Here is a 16570-nt window from a genome sequence, read left to right as displayed (position 1 = left end):
GTCTTTCATTGGCTAAAAATCCGAGCATACATTTTTTCATTGGCCAATATACTGCTACAACGATTATCAGCCAATAGCGATTAAGAAATGTAGTTCAGTTAGTTGTTCAACTTCGTCAATTATGGCGGGTTCGTGTTTTTTCAAGCTCAAATACGAAATGAGTAGTTATTTGCGCCGCTCGGGCGGCGACATTGACAGCGATTTGTCGAATATTCTCGTGCGCCATTTTGTGAATGCTATGGAATTTTATGTTAAGTAATCGACGCGAGGAAATTAAAATTCGTGTAAGTTCAACTTTGCGCCAAGTGCCCTTCACGTATGAAATGATATTCGATATATTCGCGATTCGTGTGTGATAGCTGCAGTGCGGTCACGTTTATCGTTTATTCGTTTCTGTTTTGTTTCTTTTTGCAAGCGAAAAAATGCGATTTGGTGATATTTAAGTGCGCTTACTCATCGGGCAATTTGGTACATGGAATCGGTGTTTATTTTCAGGATTCACAATAATGTCTGAGAAGTTGGTGGGGAAAACGGTGCTGAAACGACATGAGGTTGCTAAGCCCGTTCATATCCAGAGGCTGGAGGCCTCCTTAGACGTCCGTCCATTCGTGAGTCAAGTGGAGAGGATCCTGAACTCTGATGTGGCATCCGACAGTGACGATGACTCCGATGCTAAGTCGTTCGGCAATGAGATGTCTAAAGGGGACCGAATGATCCATGGAGTAGTGACCACCAAGCAGGGTAAGTGGCTGATAAGCTGCACCATCAAACCAGCATAGTAGATAACATAATCTCAACATTGTGTACTTTAGATCTACGTACTCCAGTTTGAATTGACAATACATGGTTTTGAAAACATCTATATTTAGCTAAATATTTGTACCTATAATGTGTAACAAGTTTTCAATAGTGTATTAGTATATAAAAATCCATATACAACAAATTCAGTGCAGAGCTTTTGGCTGTTAGAATGTACATCAATTAAACCATTTATCAAGAACATCCTGTTTGCAATCATTTCTGAGGCCTTTTGTCCTTGTTATCTAAAGAGTATTATTCAAATTCCTTATCAATGAACAATATATAAAAATAACAAGAGTTACTGAAAAATCAATTCAAAAGAAACCGGTAAACATTCTAATATGAATGAAAAAAGATTCCATCAGGAGACTCAACTTACTATTCATTCTATTTATTAATTTTTATTTTCACAGACTACATCACATCACAAATATGCACTGTATCTTTTGGCTAATAATTATTACCATTTTGAAGTGAATTTTTTAAACTCGGCCCAGTACTTTTGAGTTTATCTCTTACAAACAAACAGAAATACAAACTTTTTCTCTTTATAATATTAGTATAGATATGCTTTTTCCATTTCTTCCTTCAGAACGTCAGAGTGATCGTCTCAGACTATACAACTTCAGTTCAGTCGGTGAAGAGCGAGAGTGGCTCCGAGATGTCCTTCTATCTTCCGGCTCAGAAACCAGCAGTGAGGATGACTCGCCCAACTATAAGGAAATCAGGATACAAAGGCTTTTGAAGGAGCGTAGACATCATAATAAATATGCTAAGAAGTATTATAAAGATCAAGGGGTGAGTTAAAGGTTATTGAATATATTCTTTACTAGCTTTTGCCCGCAACTTCGTTCGCGTGGAATAGTGACTACCAGCAGATTTTTTATTTGACCAATAGATGGCGCTATATGTCCGGAATAATTTTATTTTTATTTTTTTTTGTAACAAAAACTATCCTATGTCCTTTCTCAAGTTTCAAACTATGTCTGTACCAAATTTCACACAAATCGGTTCAGTAGTTTCGGCGTGAAGAAAAGACAGACAGACAGACAGAGTTACTTTCGCATTTATAATATTAGTTTGGATGTTGTGTAATTATGAAACAAATTACTTAGTTCAATTTATTATTATCCAAACATGCTGCTCTAACAAGACATGACATACATGTATTTTTCTGTTCATTTTATTTGTTATGTCCCAAACTTTGTTCCACATCTTCCTACATTTTAGCCTTTCTATAGCCACTACCCCCACCTACCTGCCATAACCTACCCATGTTGTACCTGTAATTCTTCCGATGCGGTCTCATAAAATTTTTTATCACATTAAATATTGAATTACGTTTAACTTCTTTCAAAATGTGATTTCATGTTATCTGACAGAATTTTTTTTAAATATATCAGATACAGTTATCAGACACATTTTATTCTAATATTTATATTTTGTAGCAACATCTTAGTGCCAATAAATAACCAGTTTAAGGGTCATTGACATCATAACCAACATACAAGTTTGGTACAAGCTTCTCTAAGCTGTAGTGATGATCTCCCCTATACCATTGTCACATTTATTCATATAAGCTAATAAACATAATATGCTGTGGTGGGATGTATCATTTCAGCTTGGACTGGCTACAGTATACATATATATAAATAGTTTTATATACCAAACTATACATATACATAATATACATATAGATATGTACAGTTGCTTGTGTTGTTATTAAATTGCTAAAGTACTGTATCACCTACAGAACTCCCGCTACATGTACTATGGCGCTGGTCTACTATCCACCGTGGACCGTTACCCAGAGCGTCGGATCAGCCGGCCGGTGCCTCCGCCACCGTCCACCAGGGGGCGCAGAGGCAGGCCTGCGGAACGAGGCTCCTCGACTAGAGGCTTACATAAAGCGAGGCGAGGGAGGGTTAGAGATGCTCGGATGAATGAGGGTGGTGATATGGTAAGGATAATTCGTGTTATAGAACTGAAAAAGATCTGTATGAAAACTATTAAAGACCCTTATACCATTGTTGCATTATTCAATTGGTTACATCAATATGTATAAGATATAAGTCTAAGGTAATTACTTTCTGCACCTGCACAAAAAGTAGCCTTAGTTACTCCTTGTTATGCCAATGACGGTCCCGTCGAAATGCAGCAGAGATTACAGAGATTGGCCAAAACAAACAGACTGACTAAAAATTATAATTTTATCGATTATTGAATAAAACTCCGTGATATTATTTTAGCCTGATGGTGTTGATTGGGAAGAGCAGTTACGTAATCTGAAAGAAGAACCTGATAACGATGAATATGGAATGTCTACTGAAAAACCAGGAGTCAGGTTAGTAAAAATAAGTACAGTTAGCGCTTAGTTTGCGCAAATACGTTGTTTTGATAATACCATTCAGAAATTGTTGCGCATATTCTACAGTTTGTCACTTGCGCAAAAATCCAATGTTTATTTATGTGTACCACCATATAATACGAATTCTTGCACCCACCAGAGGCCGCAAGAAACTCTCGACCCTCAAAAGCCCAGAAGCTCTTACGGCTCGGAGAAGACGTCATTGGCTGCTCCTCGTCAAGAAGGAGTTGGGCAAGGTGCAGAGAGCCCGCACAGCTACGCATAGGGAGGTGATGCTGCAGAGGAAACGGCTAGCCACTTTGTGTTGTAAGCATTGGCGGCATATTGCTATGCAGGTAATAATGCGTATTCTTAAAAGATATACATAAATGATATTATCATTTAAAACAAGGGTGCCATGTGTGCCTAATCTGAGCCCAATTTGTTTATCATAATTCGATGGTGTATTCTGCTATTGGCTAAGCCCTTAGACGATCATACTCGACTAGCCCAAGGTTTCATCCGCATACTGGGGGAACTATTATACTCCCACATTAAATGATTAATCCTTAGTAAAGGAATTTTCAAAGGAAGTTCAGTAGACCCAAAGTTTACAGCGTCAAAAACTCATTTTTTTTAAAAAAAACAATCTCTATTAAATATGCTCTTTTTTCAGTCTCAGAAAAACATGAAAGAAACAGTATGGAGATGCAAGCGATTGAGTCGTGAAATGCAGGCGTATTGGAGACGATACGATCGCGCCGAGAGAGAGACTCGACGGCGAATGGAGAGAGAGGCTGAAGAACAGAGAAAGGTAAACACTATCTCTATTACTAATAAACAGGCATTAATGTTGCACCCAAATTCTTATCAAAAAAACTTATTGCACTGCAATGTATATAAAAAAAATTAAGTACAACTTCAGTTCGGCTACTTACGGCTGTTTGAACTTTGTTCTTGTCAAGCTTTGCCAATTTTAGGCAAAAGTCCAGAATTTTCGGTCAATCGGAGCTACAGCCATTATATTTTTCTGGCCACCTTGACTTGAAAGAAACCAGAAAATACCCTTTAATGTTCTTAAACATATTGATTATCATCTACCACGCATCAAATACTTTATTGATAATCCAAAGCCTTACCCCAGATGGACGTGGAACTAATGGAAGCTAAACGCCAACGTCGCAAGCTGAACTTCCTCATCACGCAGACAGAGCTATATGCTCACTTTATGCAGAAGAAGCTGAATTCTACTGATGATGGGGACGGTGGAGCTGATAGGATTCTGAGGCAGCTGGATGAGGATCGAGACCCTAGATTGGCTGCTATTGATCATTATGATAGGTAAGTTAAAAATATATGTGGCTGAAAGAGGCATATTGATGTCCTTGTCTATGCATTAGCAAAGTATACAAAAAAGAAGTTATAAAATACGAGGGCTACTTTTACTTTTGTAACTTTCTGAAACTTTGTATTTTCTGCACTATCACACAAGAGATTTTTTGGCCTCAAAACTCCCTTGAAATAAAACACCCCAGTTCTTAAAACATAATTCACTGTAATAGCGTTTTTACACTGGCGGAGTTTACGCTCGGTTTTTTGTCTCATTTTTTTTTGGAAAACCAAAAGCTATACAAAAGACTACCAACTTATAAGTGGCAAAATCTGTCTTATGAATTTGTATGTATTTTTTGTAGCGAGAGTTGTCAATTCTTTTCAATATACTTACTTGCTTTTACTTTGTTGAGGTCACCTCAATATACTTTTTCACATAAACTTACATAATCCTTTTTACTTCCACCAGCGAAGCAATGAAAGCTCGTGCCTCCCGCAACGCCCGCGAAGCGTTCAGAGCCGAACGCGCTCGCACACAACTCTTCGACTCAGCCGCCGGCGCCTCTGACGTCACGGACGCCGACGGGTCCGGTGACGTCACGGACGCGCACGAGCGACGCGGCGGCGACCATGAGCAGCCCTCCATATTTAGAGGCACGCTGAAGGGGTATCAGCTGAAGGGCATGAATTGGCTCGCTAATTTGTATGATCAGGTGAGGCGGCTGTTAATTCCTACTGTGTGATTCTGACTATAACTGATCTGACCAACTATGACCGACTCTGACTTCTAACTGACTCTGCCCGACTATGGCCAACAATGACTGACTTTAATAGACTTCGACTGACTTTGAGTTACTCTGACTGACTCTGAATACCCTCACTGACAGACTCTTAAGTAATGCCTGTGTGGCATTCTTGTTGATTGATTACTTTATATGGCTCGGCGATCGGGGTCAGTGGTGTGACCCATAACTTGAATAACTAAATATGTCCAACACTCTATGACCAACAATTTCTCAATAACTATTTTTACCAACTAATTTATTTATTTCCTCAGGGTATCTCCGGTATCCTAGCAGACGAGATGGGTCTCGGCAAGACGGTGCAATGCATAGCGTTTCTATGCCACGTGGCTGAAAGGCTCGGCGTTTGGGGACCGTTCCTAGTGGTATCGCCTGCATCTACGCTACATAACTGGCAGCAGGAGATGCAGAGATTTGTGCCCGATTTTAAAGTGGTGAGTTTCAGTCGATTTATTTGAAGCAAAATCAAAAAGCATTTCAAAAGGTATTTATTCCTAGTATACTGTAAAACAGCACTTTTTGTATGTCAAATATTACATCAGACAGCCCCCAAAAATGTCCGTCCTTCACATTCTTTATGTGTTTTCGCTGGCGCAACAAACTCCTGTCCAAATGTCTTTATATATTATCACCTGAATAGTATATTTTTTCATTTCGAATAGACTTTGTTGACCTCTGTATATTAAACTCTTACAAATGTATGTATCAAACAAAAATTAGTTCGCCGGCCTGGGGACTATTATCTTATACTAGCTGGTGCCCGCGACTTCGTCTGCGCAGGTTTAGTATTTCGAACAATATGTTTACAAATTGTAGCCTATGTGTTATTCTGATGTATAAGCTATATTATTGTAAAGTTTCATTAAAATCCATTCAGTAGTTTTTGCGTGAAAGAGTAACAAACATCCATACATACAAACTTTCGCGTTTATAATATTAGTAGGATTTATACTTCTCAACTCTTTTTAGGTACCATACTGGGGCAGTCCAAGCGAGCGCAAAATCCTCCGTCAATTCTGGGAACGTAAAGACCTACACACTCGTCAAGCGGCCTTCCACGTGGTAGTGACGTCATATCAGATCGTAGTCTCCGATCTCAAGTACTTGAACCGCGTGTCGTGGCAGTACATGATACTGGACGAAGCTCAGGCTATCAAGAGTTCTGCCAGTATGCGGTGGAAGCTACTGCTCGGGTTCAGCTGTAGGAATCGATTGTTGTTGTCTGGTAAGTTGTAAAGAGTATCAATATGTTTATGTGTAATATCGATATAGTTTTGTTGGTAATTCTTGTACAGGTTATTGAGTCCTTTTGGTGTGGTTTTAATGTGATATTTCTATATTTTGATGGAACTAGGTATCGATAAAATTGAACATAAGATCGTTAAAAATATCGATATTTTGAAAGAGACATGGATATCGAAATGTGGAAGCTCTATTATCATCTCGTCTTTAGTGATGTTCTTTTAGGTTTGACTTACTTATTTTCCTATATGCAAGATTTATTTATTTACTCTTGTTTTAGGTACTCCAATCCAAAACAGTATGGCGGAATTATGGGCTTTATTACATTTTATTATGCCAACGTTGTTTGATTCGCACGAGGAGTTTAACGAATGGTTTTCCAAGGATATCGAAAGTCACGCTGAAAACAAAAGCACTATTGATGAAAGTAAGTATAGAATGGTACATTATTTAGAAAAGAATAGTTTTCCTGGAACTATTTGAATTATATACTGCAATAAAGACTGTTTCCCATCTTACAGTTGAGTTTCCATTCTTCAATTGAAATGTTTGCTTATTTTCAGAACATCTTTCGCGTTTGCATATGATTTTGAAGCCGTTCATGTTGAGAAGAATAAAAAAGGATGTAGAAAATGAATTGTCGGATAAAATTGAGATTATGGTGCACTGTCCATTAACTATAAGACAGAAATTATTGTATATAGGTAAGTTTGTAATGTGATATGACAAAACCATCTTAAAATATAATTCTCCGTTCAGTTAACTGGTAACACTTAATTTTGATCGTGTTGCCAGATATTTAAACTCGAAATCTACCTTTTTACAAAAGATATTTAAAAACTTTTTATTTTGTTTTCAGCTTTAAAAAAGAAAATAAAAATAGAAGAATTGCTCCACTACTCTGTTGGAGCAGAGTCAGGTCACAATGTAGATAAGAATTTTACGTCCAATCTTATGAATTTAGTTATGCAGTTTAGAAAGGTAAGTTTCAATCTTAGCAGTTTTATATCGGGTGTGTCGTTCACAATCACATTAAATCATATCACATATACTTTATGGTATTCTATGGCGAATTGTAAAAAAAATAACCTAATCCATTCAGTGGTTTAGCCACAGGAGTCATTTTTCGTTTTTATAATTTACAACATCATGTGTAAAGCAGAGATAAAGTTAGGAGTATCGTATGTTTTGATCAGTTGGCAGCTGTCAGTTTTCAAGGGAGAATTTCAGTTGTTTGTAATGACTTACTTTTATATGGTGTTCTAATTTTTGCACATTTTTATTCCATTTACTTTGTTTGAAAAAATCATTTTTTTATTTTTACGTATTTTTCTTTTATCTTTGTGTTAATCGACATATATTAACCAGTATATTAACTCATTTAATTTAATGTGATTATGAACGACACACCCGATATACTACATAAATAATGAATCGTTTATTGCTTCATTTTGTTTTGTACATAATTTTACAACAATGGGTTTAATTCTTAACAAGTGTTGCCAGAAGTTTTCTTTAACTTTGCTTGTATAATAAAATAATATTTTTTAACATTTTCACTAGCGAGCTAATTGTTGGCCATTTTATTTGTATTCTCAAAAATAACCCAATTTATTTACTCCCCAGGTATGCAATCACCCTGAACTTTTCGAGCGTCGAGACGTTAGATCCCCATTTTCAATGCTCGTAGAAGATTACCACATACCAAAAATAGTTGCCGAAGACTGCTACTTAATCCGTTCTATGCCTTCAAAACGCCATTTATTATACAATAAGTTATCTATACTATCCCCTGAGTATGTACAAAGGTGTGTGAATGGGGGGAGTTATGATGATAGTGTGTTTGCGTTCACGAGGTTCATGGATTTGTCACCTATGGAGCTGTTTAGAGTTATGCTGTGTGGCTGGTTTTGTGCGTGAGTATTATTGTTTTATGTAATTTTAGAATATATAAGAAAAGTTATCTGGTTCTTGAGCAACATTTTACAAAGTCCTTAGTAAATTTAGTCTAAGGTATGTGAGTCATAAGAGAAGAGGTTTAGGCCCACTTTCACTGACGACATGAACTTGTATTGTTAGTGTAACAGCTATTCACTTTAAAAATTGAACGTAAAAATTTGTAGTGAACAGTTGTTTTGAGGAAACTGACGTATATGTTGTCCGTGAATAAGGGTATTGGAAACCCAAATATGATCTGACTTTATGTGACCTTTAAAAACATAGTTAAATAATAATTGATTGAATTACCAAAGCACGTAGTTCAATTAACTAGTCACTAGTGTATATCAAGCATAAATCTCAGTTTATATTGTTCTGAAATCACCCAAAAATTTTCAGAATGCAACACATAGAGTATTGCCTAGAAAAATACGAGAAGCTCCGTCACCGTCACTACTGGTGGTACTCCTCGTCAACCAGTGACGTCAAACAGGAGGAGAGTGAGACGGACTTATGTGGTGACTACTACGATAGAGTGAGCAGCAAGGATATGCTGTTGATATGTCCTGATGGTGACGTGTTGAGGAGGAGGAAGGAGGATAGTCTGATGTGGAGGGAGCTGCTGTTTACTGATGCGCTGTGGATACAAGGTAAAGGATTTAAAGAAAATTATTAATCGTAGGTGCTTTTTGGTTGACTTTGGTTTTATTTGTTAGGGTACATAAAAACAAAAAAAAAAATTTCTATTTCAAACCTATATACTTTTTGTCTCTGAGATATCTCTGAACTGAAGAAAGGAGACACGATGAAGTAGCATTATTTATTTCAGAAGATTATTTGTTGTACTTTAAAATATTTGAATCTGTCTAGTGTTTTCGAAATAATATAATATTTTAAATAAAAATATATACATCCAAACCAACAATGATTATGATGTACTTATGTGTATATTTTTTGTGTCAAGGTGGTCCATTCTACACGCACACGGAACACACAATACACTACACGCCGGAAACCATCGAGCACAAAGCTTTGAGAATAAGGAATATACGCGAGAGAGATGGACAGGTATGTGTTTAATTGTTTCCGTCGTACCACATAAACTTTTAAACGTCTGTTGAACACTTGTCAAAAAAAAATCTGATTATGACGTTGAAATAAGGTCTGTTTTGCAGCCACATTTATTTAGACAAGTGTTCAACAGATGTTTAAGTTTTTGTAGTAAGTCTTTTTATGTCTTGTTAACCCAGTTACCGGAAACAATTCGAGAATGGGAACAATAGCAATGTCTCTAGTTGAAATTAGAGTTGATATCAGTAATGTTTCAAAGTTACCATGTCCTTCCTATTGTCTTATTAAAAAAAGTTTCAGGGGAATTTGTTGCGCCACTTCTTCACAACAAATAAACATGTATTTAATTAGGAAGCTGCGAAAAAAATGTCATTCCAATTTGATGTCCTCCAAACTGAATTTCCGCCTTATTTGAAAATTTAAAACACTGAATTAAAACTTTGTAACCAATGTTATTTACCACTATTGTTATTTTTGTTAATGATGCAAATGTCATATTTTTTTTTTTGTTTTCTAGTCGGAAATGCTAAGTGAGATAAAGACTGAAGAAGGCGGGGTGATCCCAGTGCCCCCGCTAGAGATAGCGGATGTACCCTTCGTGGAACGTCCACCCATCTCCTACCCAGAGATGCCGACCCCGCTGCCCAGCTTCCTGTACTTTGCTCAGCAGAAGGTAAGAAATAATGGTTCCTTGGATACCTAGTTATGGTTCGTGTGGCATATATTAGCGGTACCATTTTTAGGTAACAGCATGTGTCGAAAAGTACTTGCACCGAGTAAGGAAATAAGAACGGAGATGCCATACGCTTCTAGGTCATGAACATGAACGATGGGCGTGACCAAAACAATCAGTTACGAGTGATACGTTCGGGTTCCTTTCAAAAGAACTTTGTCAATAATTTTTGGTTTAACAAAATGGGCCGGTCAGCAAAAAGATGAGTGTATAAAGCCACGTATCGAGTGCGCGCGGTAAGCTATCGAACATTGGCGCGGCGGAGTCTTACTCAAATTTCGCGGCCGCCAAACACTGGCGTTTTGGCGACGCTACTTTCTGAGCAGATGAGCGTCATGACATCTCCACTCCGTCGGTCTACGGTTCGTTCTTCATGGCGGGGCCACAGGAGCCGACATTAAGTTTGACGAGAACTTTATATAGCAGTTTTTTTAATTTTTTTTATCTCCATAGGTGTGCACGTGTACTCGAGCAGCGTTCGCGGTATCGCGCAGCTTCGCATACCACATGCGGCGGCACGAGCAGGCGGAGTGCGGCGCCGCGTGGCGCTGCGTGTGGCGCCTCGCCGCCGCCGCCCGCCCGCCCTGGGGCTGGCCAGAGCTGCAAGTGCCAGGTACATATACACATGCGGCTGTAAGAAGGACAATATGGCGCCGTAAGGTCGAGTGTCTCGTCGCGAGAGGGGACTGCAACGGCATCGACGGCAAATCAAAATCGTAGCACTTCAACCACATCGACTATGACGCCGCAAGCAAGTACAGCTGCGCCTTATGCTGAATATGGCACCGCGATGGGGATGGGGTGCTATGTATGATGAGTGTAACATCACACTTTATGGGTGCTTCGATAGATATTTTTCTTTCCATTTGGAGGAGGTTTTCAACTTTTGTCCTAATTTTTATATCTTATGTCTGTGGTATTCTTTTTCTTAGAAAAATACTCATAAAAATAATTATTTCACAGATAAAAATCAGCTAGTCAGTGATGCGGGTAAATTGACAGCGTTGGACTCACTGCTCAAGAGACTGAAGGAGCGCGGACATAGGGTGCTCATATACAGCCAGATGACCAAGATGATTGACTTGTTAGAGGTACGAAACTATCAAAACTATCAAAAAACTAAATATAAACCAAAAGCCATAAAATTCATACATTTGACATGATTACAGTGATTTGAGACACGTTTTTTTAATTAGTAAATAATTTTTCGGTATATAATAAGTAACTAATGTCATAAAATTTAACAGGAATATATGTGGCATAGGAAACACAAGTACATGCGGTTAGATGGGTCCAGTAAAATCTCCGCTCGACGTGACATGGTCGCTGATTTTCAGGTATGTTAACACATTTAAAAGACAATATTGAAAAACAAAACATCTGAATTGATAAAAAAAAGTAGTTTTTGACTATCAACTTTCCTCCACAGGCCCGCACAGACATATTCGTATTCCTCCTGTCAACACGAGCTGGTGGCCTAGGCATCAACCTCACAGCTGCCGACACAGTGATCTTCTACGATTCCGACTGGAACCCCACAGTGGACCAGCAGGCGATGGACCGAGCACATCGGCTGGGGCAGACCAAGCAGGTCACCGTGTACCGGCTCATCTGCAAGGGCACCATCGAGGAGAGGATCATGCAGAGGGCCAGGGAGAAGAGTGAGGTAGGATATATATACTCGTCAAATAACTCTGCCGGTGTGAAGTTAATGAGTGGAGTCATTAGTAGCCAACTTCGGTAGAAAGCCCGGTTAGTGAAGTAGGTCATGACTTCATGCAAACTCGTCAAGTAACTTTGCCGGTATGAAGTTAGTGATGAGGCGAGTGGTGCAGGCGTCGTGTTTTAACTACCGTGAAGTCATTAATAGCCAACTTCGGAGTCGTAGAACTGTATGAAATAACAAAAATTTGCACAGTGCTGAAGTTTAATGGAGTAGGGAGACATTGGGTTTAACGAGTTTTGGAAAATAATTCAGGTCAATGGCCTAGTTTTCGTAAGTTATAAATGATAAGAATGTCGTTATTATGAGTGAAGTAATGAATTAAACGTTTTTATGTCCAGATCCAAAGAATGGTGATCAGCGGCGGTAACTTTAAACCAGACACGTTGAAACCTAAGGAAGTTGTGTCCTTACTTTTGGACGACGAAGAAATTGAACAGAAATGTAAGTAAACATCTATACTAATATTATAAAGCTGAACAGTTTGTCTATTTGAACGCACTAATCCTAGGGACTACTATTTATTTTTTAATACATACTATTGTAATATAAATATTGTTTTCATCAAATGAACAGATCGCCAAAAGTCTGAAGAGAAGAAACTTATGGAAGAAAGAGAACGTAAACGAAAATTGGGATTGCTGCCTCAAGTTGTAAGTATCGGTCTATAAAAATTTAACGTAGGTTAAAAATAAATATGAGTTGTGATCTTATCATTAGCGGTAATTACATACTCCCCAAGTATATTTTGATATCTTTGTTTAACTCTAAAAGTTTATAGAATTCAAATGTAATTCGATACACTATTACACTTCGCTTTAAAAAGTTTATTTATTACATTTGAATTTTATTTACGTTTTCCATAATAAATGTAGGAATATTGTCGTTCAAATTGCAAAATAAAGTATTTATCCGGAAAACGGACGTTTATATCTATACTAATATTATAAAGCTGAAGAGTTTGTTTGTTTGTTTGTTTGAACGCGCTAATCTCAGGAACTACTGGTCCGATTTGAAAATTTCTTTCAGTGTTAGATGGCCCATTTACCGAGGAAGGCTATAGGCTTTTTATCCCGGTACGGGAAGTAGTTCCCACGGGATGCGGGTGAAACCGCTGGCAGAAGCTAGTTGCCTATAAACGGGCTTGTATATTTTAGTGATTAATTATTTTTTACCAGCAACCGCCAGCGACAGTGGAAGCGAAACGGCCACGCGACTCGGCGTCGGAGCCCGGCAGTCCGCTGCAAGTGGACGATGACGGAGACAAACTAGTTGTGGACATACCGCCCTCGCCCGCGCCCATACGTGAGTACTGTGACACGTGTATAATATTAGTCATCTATTTCCAAATTTTTCTTACAATTATATTGATAAACTATATGAATTGGGTACTTAAATCTGGCCGAAGGAATATTGTTTGTGTTTTGGATAAGTTAATGATATTGTACGACATAACAAAAACAAGACATAAAAGTTCAAGAGACGGGAGGCTTTTTACGTAACTGTACTGTGAAGTTCGTAGGATTCTAGGCATTCACAAGGAAAAGACTGGTTAAGTAGTACACGGCCACCTAGGCTGAACTGCGAGATGCCATACAAAAAAAAAAGTTCGTGCGAGACAGTTACGTTATGCAAAACTGTCCAATACATTTTATTAATCAACATCCATTTATGCGTAGAATTTTTAATCGTCGGTAAAAGTCTACCATTTGATGCTTCTCTATTATATTGTGTAAATCTATCTAACGTCACTCGTATGTTTTCCCCCAGCGTCGTACTCAGGCGCGGTCCGGGCGGGTGCGTGGGGCGTGTCTCGCGGCGGTCGCGGCGCCCGGCGGGGCAGGCCGCGCGGCTCCCGGCACGCGCTGTCACGTCGCCCCGAGCCGCAGCCTGCTGATAATGCCAGTGCTGTTGCTGCTGGTAAGCTATGGAGTTATATGATTCTGGTATATATTAACCAAGGGCAATCTTTTGACAAAGGGTTGTTTCTATTGACCAAGATACCATAAACATAAACTATATCTAAACTTGACCAAGAGTCTGCTGAGTTTAAAGGACGGAAAAAAAATACTGAAATCTGAATTTTGTTAACTAACGATTAATTTATGATACATGGTTTATGGGAACATGTGCTTAGTAAAGTATATTAAGTTAGGCTAAAATACTTTTTTTTTATTTTCTAGCTACCAAAATAGTAATGTGCTTATTCTTTCTTAGGTGCTGCTTTACTCGAATCAGATGCCCCACTAGAAATAATAGAATCAGTAGCGCCACCCGAAGGTGCAGGAGCCGCAGGTCGCGGTCGGCGGGGCCCGGGCCGGCCGCGCCTGCGGGCTGCCGGGGCCCCGCGCGCTGGGGGCCCGCGTGCCGGCGGCCGCCGACCTCGTCGTGCACGCGAGCCGTTATTGGTACCGCTGGCACCGCCACCATAGCATATGCCTGTGATTAGTGGATCACATGATACTGGATAAATTATTGTTCACCTGTTACCAGGTTAGTAATTTTATTTTTATATGCTTTTTCACTCTACACTGTAACATTCTTTCAGATACAAGACTGAAATCAATTCTTATTAGGGTTGATTTATATTAGGCCGGGCCGTGCCGTGTCCAGGCTTTTACGAAATTCTAAAGACGAGCGTCGTTTATGGCCCGGACGGGCCACGGATCATGCACGGTGTAATATAAACTGCTTTATACAAAATGTATGTAATGTTTCACGTGCGTGCCCCGTACGAGCCACGTTCACGGCACGCCCCGGACACGGCCCGGCCTAATATAAATCATCCCTTAATCTCACCTTAATTTTACCAACATTGCGTTAAATATATGTATTTTTGATGTAAGTAAAAAGAAAAAAAAACGGTCAATGAAACTCATAAAAACAATATTGTTTCAGAAGCCATACAAAAGCGGAGCAGCACATGCAGTTAACAACAAAGTTCCCACCTCTAGTGCAATTATTTTAACTACAGAATGACCAGTATATCATGACAGACGGCAAAATAACGAACTAAAATAAAATGTTCCAAACTCCTCACACCATTTCCTTAGACAGTGGCGCCATCACCAAGTATCAAGATATACTAGTCAGTCTGTTCTCGCCAAACTAATAATAACAATAACACAGAAAATGTACAAAATAATGCTTTTAGTTACAAGTATTAACAAAGTTTAACTTTGAACGATAAGTCGCGTTAACTATGTAAATAGACAGAATTAAAATATTAATTTTTAATAAATATTTAAAAATAATTGTGTAATTTAATGAATTGAATGGTTGTGTTGTAGTCCGCTAAATGTTACTAAATCGGGGATGTGTAATGTCACTAGTTATATAACTAATTTACATGTATATTTAACTTGTCCGGATTTTACTGAGCTTGTAAATAGCTTAAATTTCAAACGGGCTCCGTGATAGTAATTACAAGGCATTAGTATTGACAATGAAAATATAAGCAATATTTACGCAGCTTGAACGAAGAAATGCATCATGTTAGTAAAGTTTCTATGTAGCTAAAATATTGTCGCATGCAAAACTAGACTATTAAATCCATGTTTTATATACAGTAAGTATCAAATTTGGTATAATCATCGGCACGAATCTTGAGCGCTGACCTTCACCTGCGCAGAAGTGATTTATTAGCAAAGAACGAATCCCGAGTGACGGCTATGACGCGATGCACTGCGGGCCAATTACCGCTTTAGCCCGCCCCCGCGCCTCACTTCATACCACAAAAGGGACCCAATAAATCATTTCTGCGCAGGTGAAGGTCAGCGCTCAAGATTCGTGCCGATGATTATAATATTATAAGTTTCACTTAAACAAGCTTTACAAGCAACAAAATAGTATTAAATAATAATTATGAGCTGCCAACCCGAAATATTATGTAACAATGATTGGAATTCTAAAGAACAAACTCACAAGTGTTCAATGTAATAGACTGGACTTATTATAGAACTGTTTATTTGACGAGAGAAAACGAATAAATGTTTTAAATTAATTTATTTTCATGTTTTATTTTGTCCATATTCCTATTATTTCATCTTTGCTTGGAAAAGTCTGTCAACCAGTTTTGCCAAATGGTATAGGGTTGCCCGGGTACCTGGGTTGAGGAGGTCAGATAGGCAGTCGCTCCAACCCAACATAGGTCCACCAGAAAGATGATGACATTGTAAGTATTGACTAATGGAAGCAAAAAAATGGAATCACCCCCTTGCGCTATACAAATCCAACGATTGCCAATGATACAATATTTACAGTTAAATGTTTATGGTCTCGTTTGAAAGCCTATCTACGGAATAAGTGTAAAAAAATATACCAGTTGTCTCATTGGGATTTTAACATACATACCTATATACACGGAAAATAATGTCATGCCTTGAAAGACATAAATCCCGCTATATGTAATAAGTAATAATACAGCAAGACTGTTATATATTTTAGGTCATACGTGTGAACAGTCGTTGCGATATACTCGTTCGTAAGTATGATAATCTGTCAATCTTAGCGATCGGATGAATCACGCCGCTAATGTGCCTATTAGACATACATGTAGAAATGCCAACATCTAGTAATCT

At 38.4% G+C, this 16570-nt stretch overlaps 1 protein-coding gene across 1 annotated transcript; it reads left to right on the top strand.

Annotated features, from left to right (window-relative positions):
• The first annotated feature begins 83 nt into the window (after positions 1 to 83).
• Ino80 (INO80 complex subunit) lies at positions 84 to 15997 on the top strand. Its single transcript, XM_064040811.1, has 28 exons — positions 84 to 284; positions 496 to 741; positions 1394 to 1599; positions 2555 to 2761; positions 3051 to 3145; positions 3309 to 3504; positions 3825 to 3962; positions 4293 to 4489; positions 4950 to 5193; positions 5538 to 5717; positions 6253 to 6508; positions 6806 to 6952; positions 7089 to 7229; positions 7385 to 7506; positions 8152 to 8441; positions 8863 to 9113; positions 9428 to 9531; positions 10052 to 10207; positions 10721 to 10880; positions 11231 to 11358; positions 11515 to 11604; positions 11697 to 11933; positions 12332 to 12434; positions 12567 to 12643; positions 13169 to 13295; positions 13761 to 13910; positions 14208 to 14483; positions 14889 to 15997. Exons 2-27 carry the CDS (start codon positions 507 to 509, stop codon positions 14420 to 14422), a joined length of 4452 nt encoding a protein of 1483 aa, XP_063896881.1. The 5' UTR covers positions 84 to 284; positions 496 to 506; the 3' UTR covers positions 14423 to 14483; positions 14889 to 15997.
• The last annotated feature ends 573 nt before the right edge of the window (positions 15998 to 16570 follow it).

This window comes from Helicoverpa armigera, chromosome 23 (genome assembly GCF_030705265.1).
Source record: "Helicoverpa armigera isolate CAAS_96S chromosome 23, ASM3070526v1, whole genome shotgun sequence".
Taxonomy (NCBI): Eukaryota; Metazoa; Arthropoda; class Insecta; order Lepidoptera; family Noctuidae; genus Helicoverpa; species Helicoverpa armigera.
This window is presented reverse-complemented; position numbering and strand designations above follow the sequence as displayed.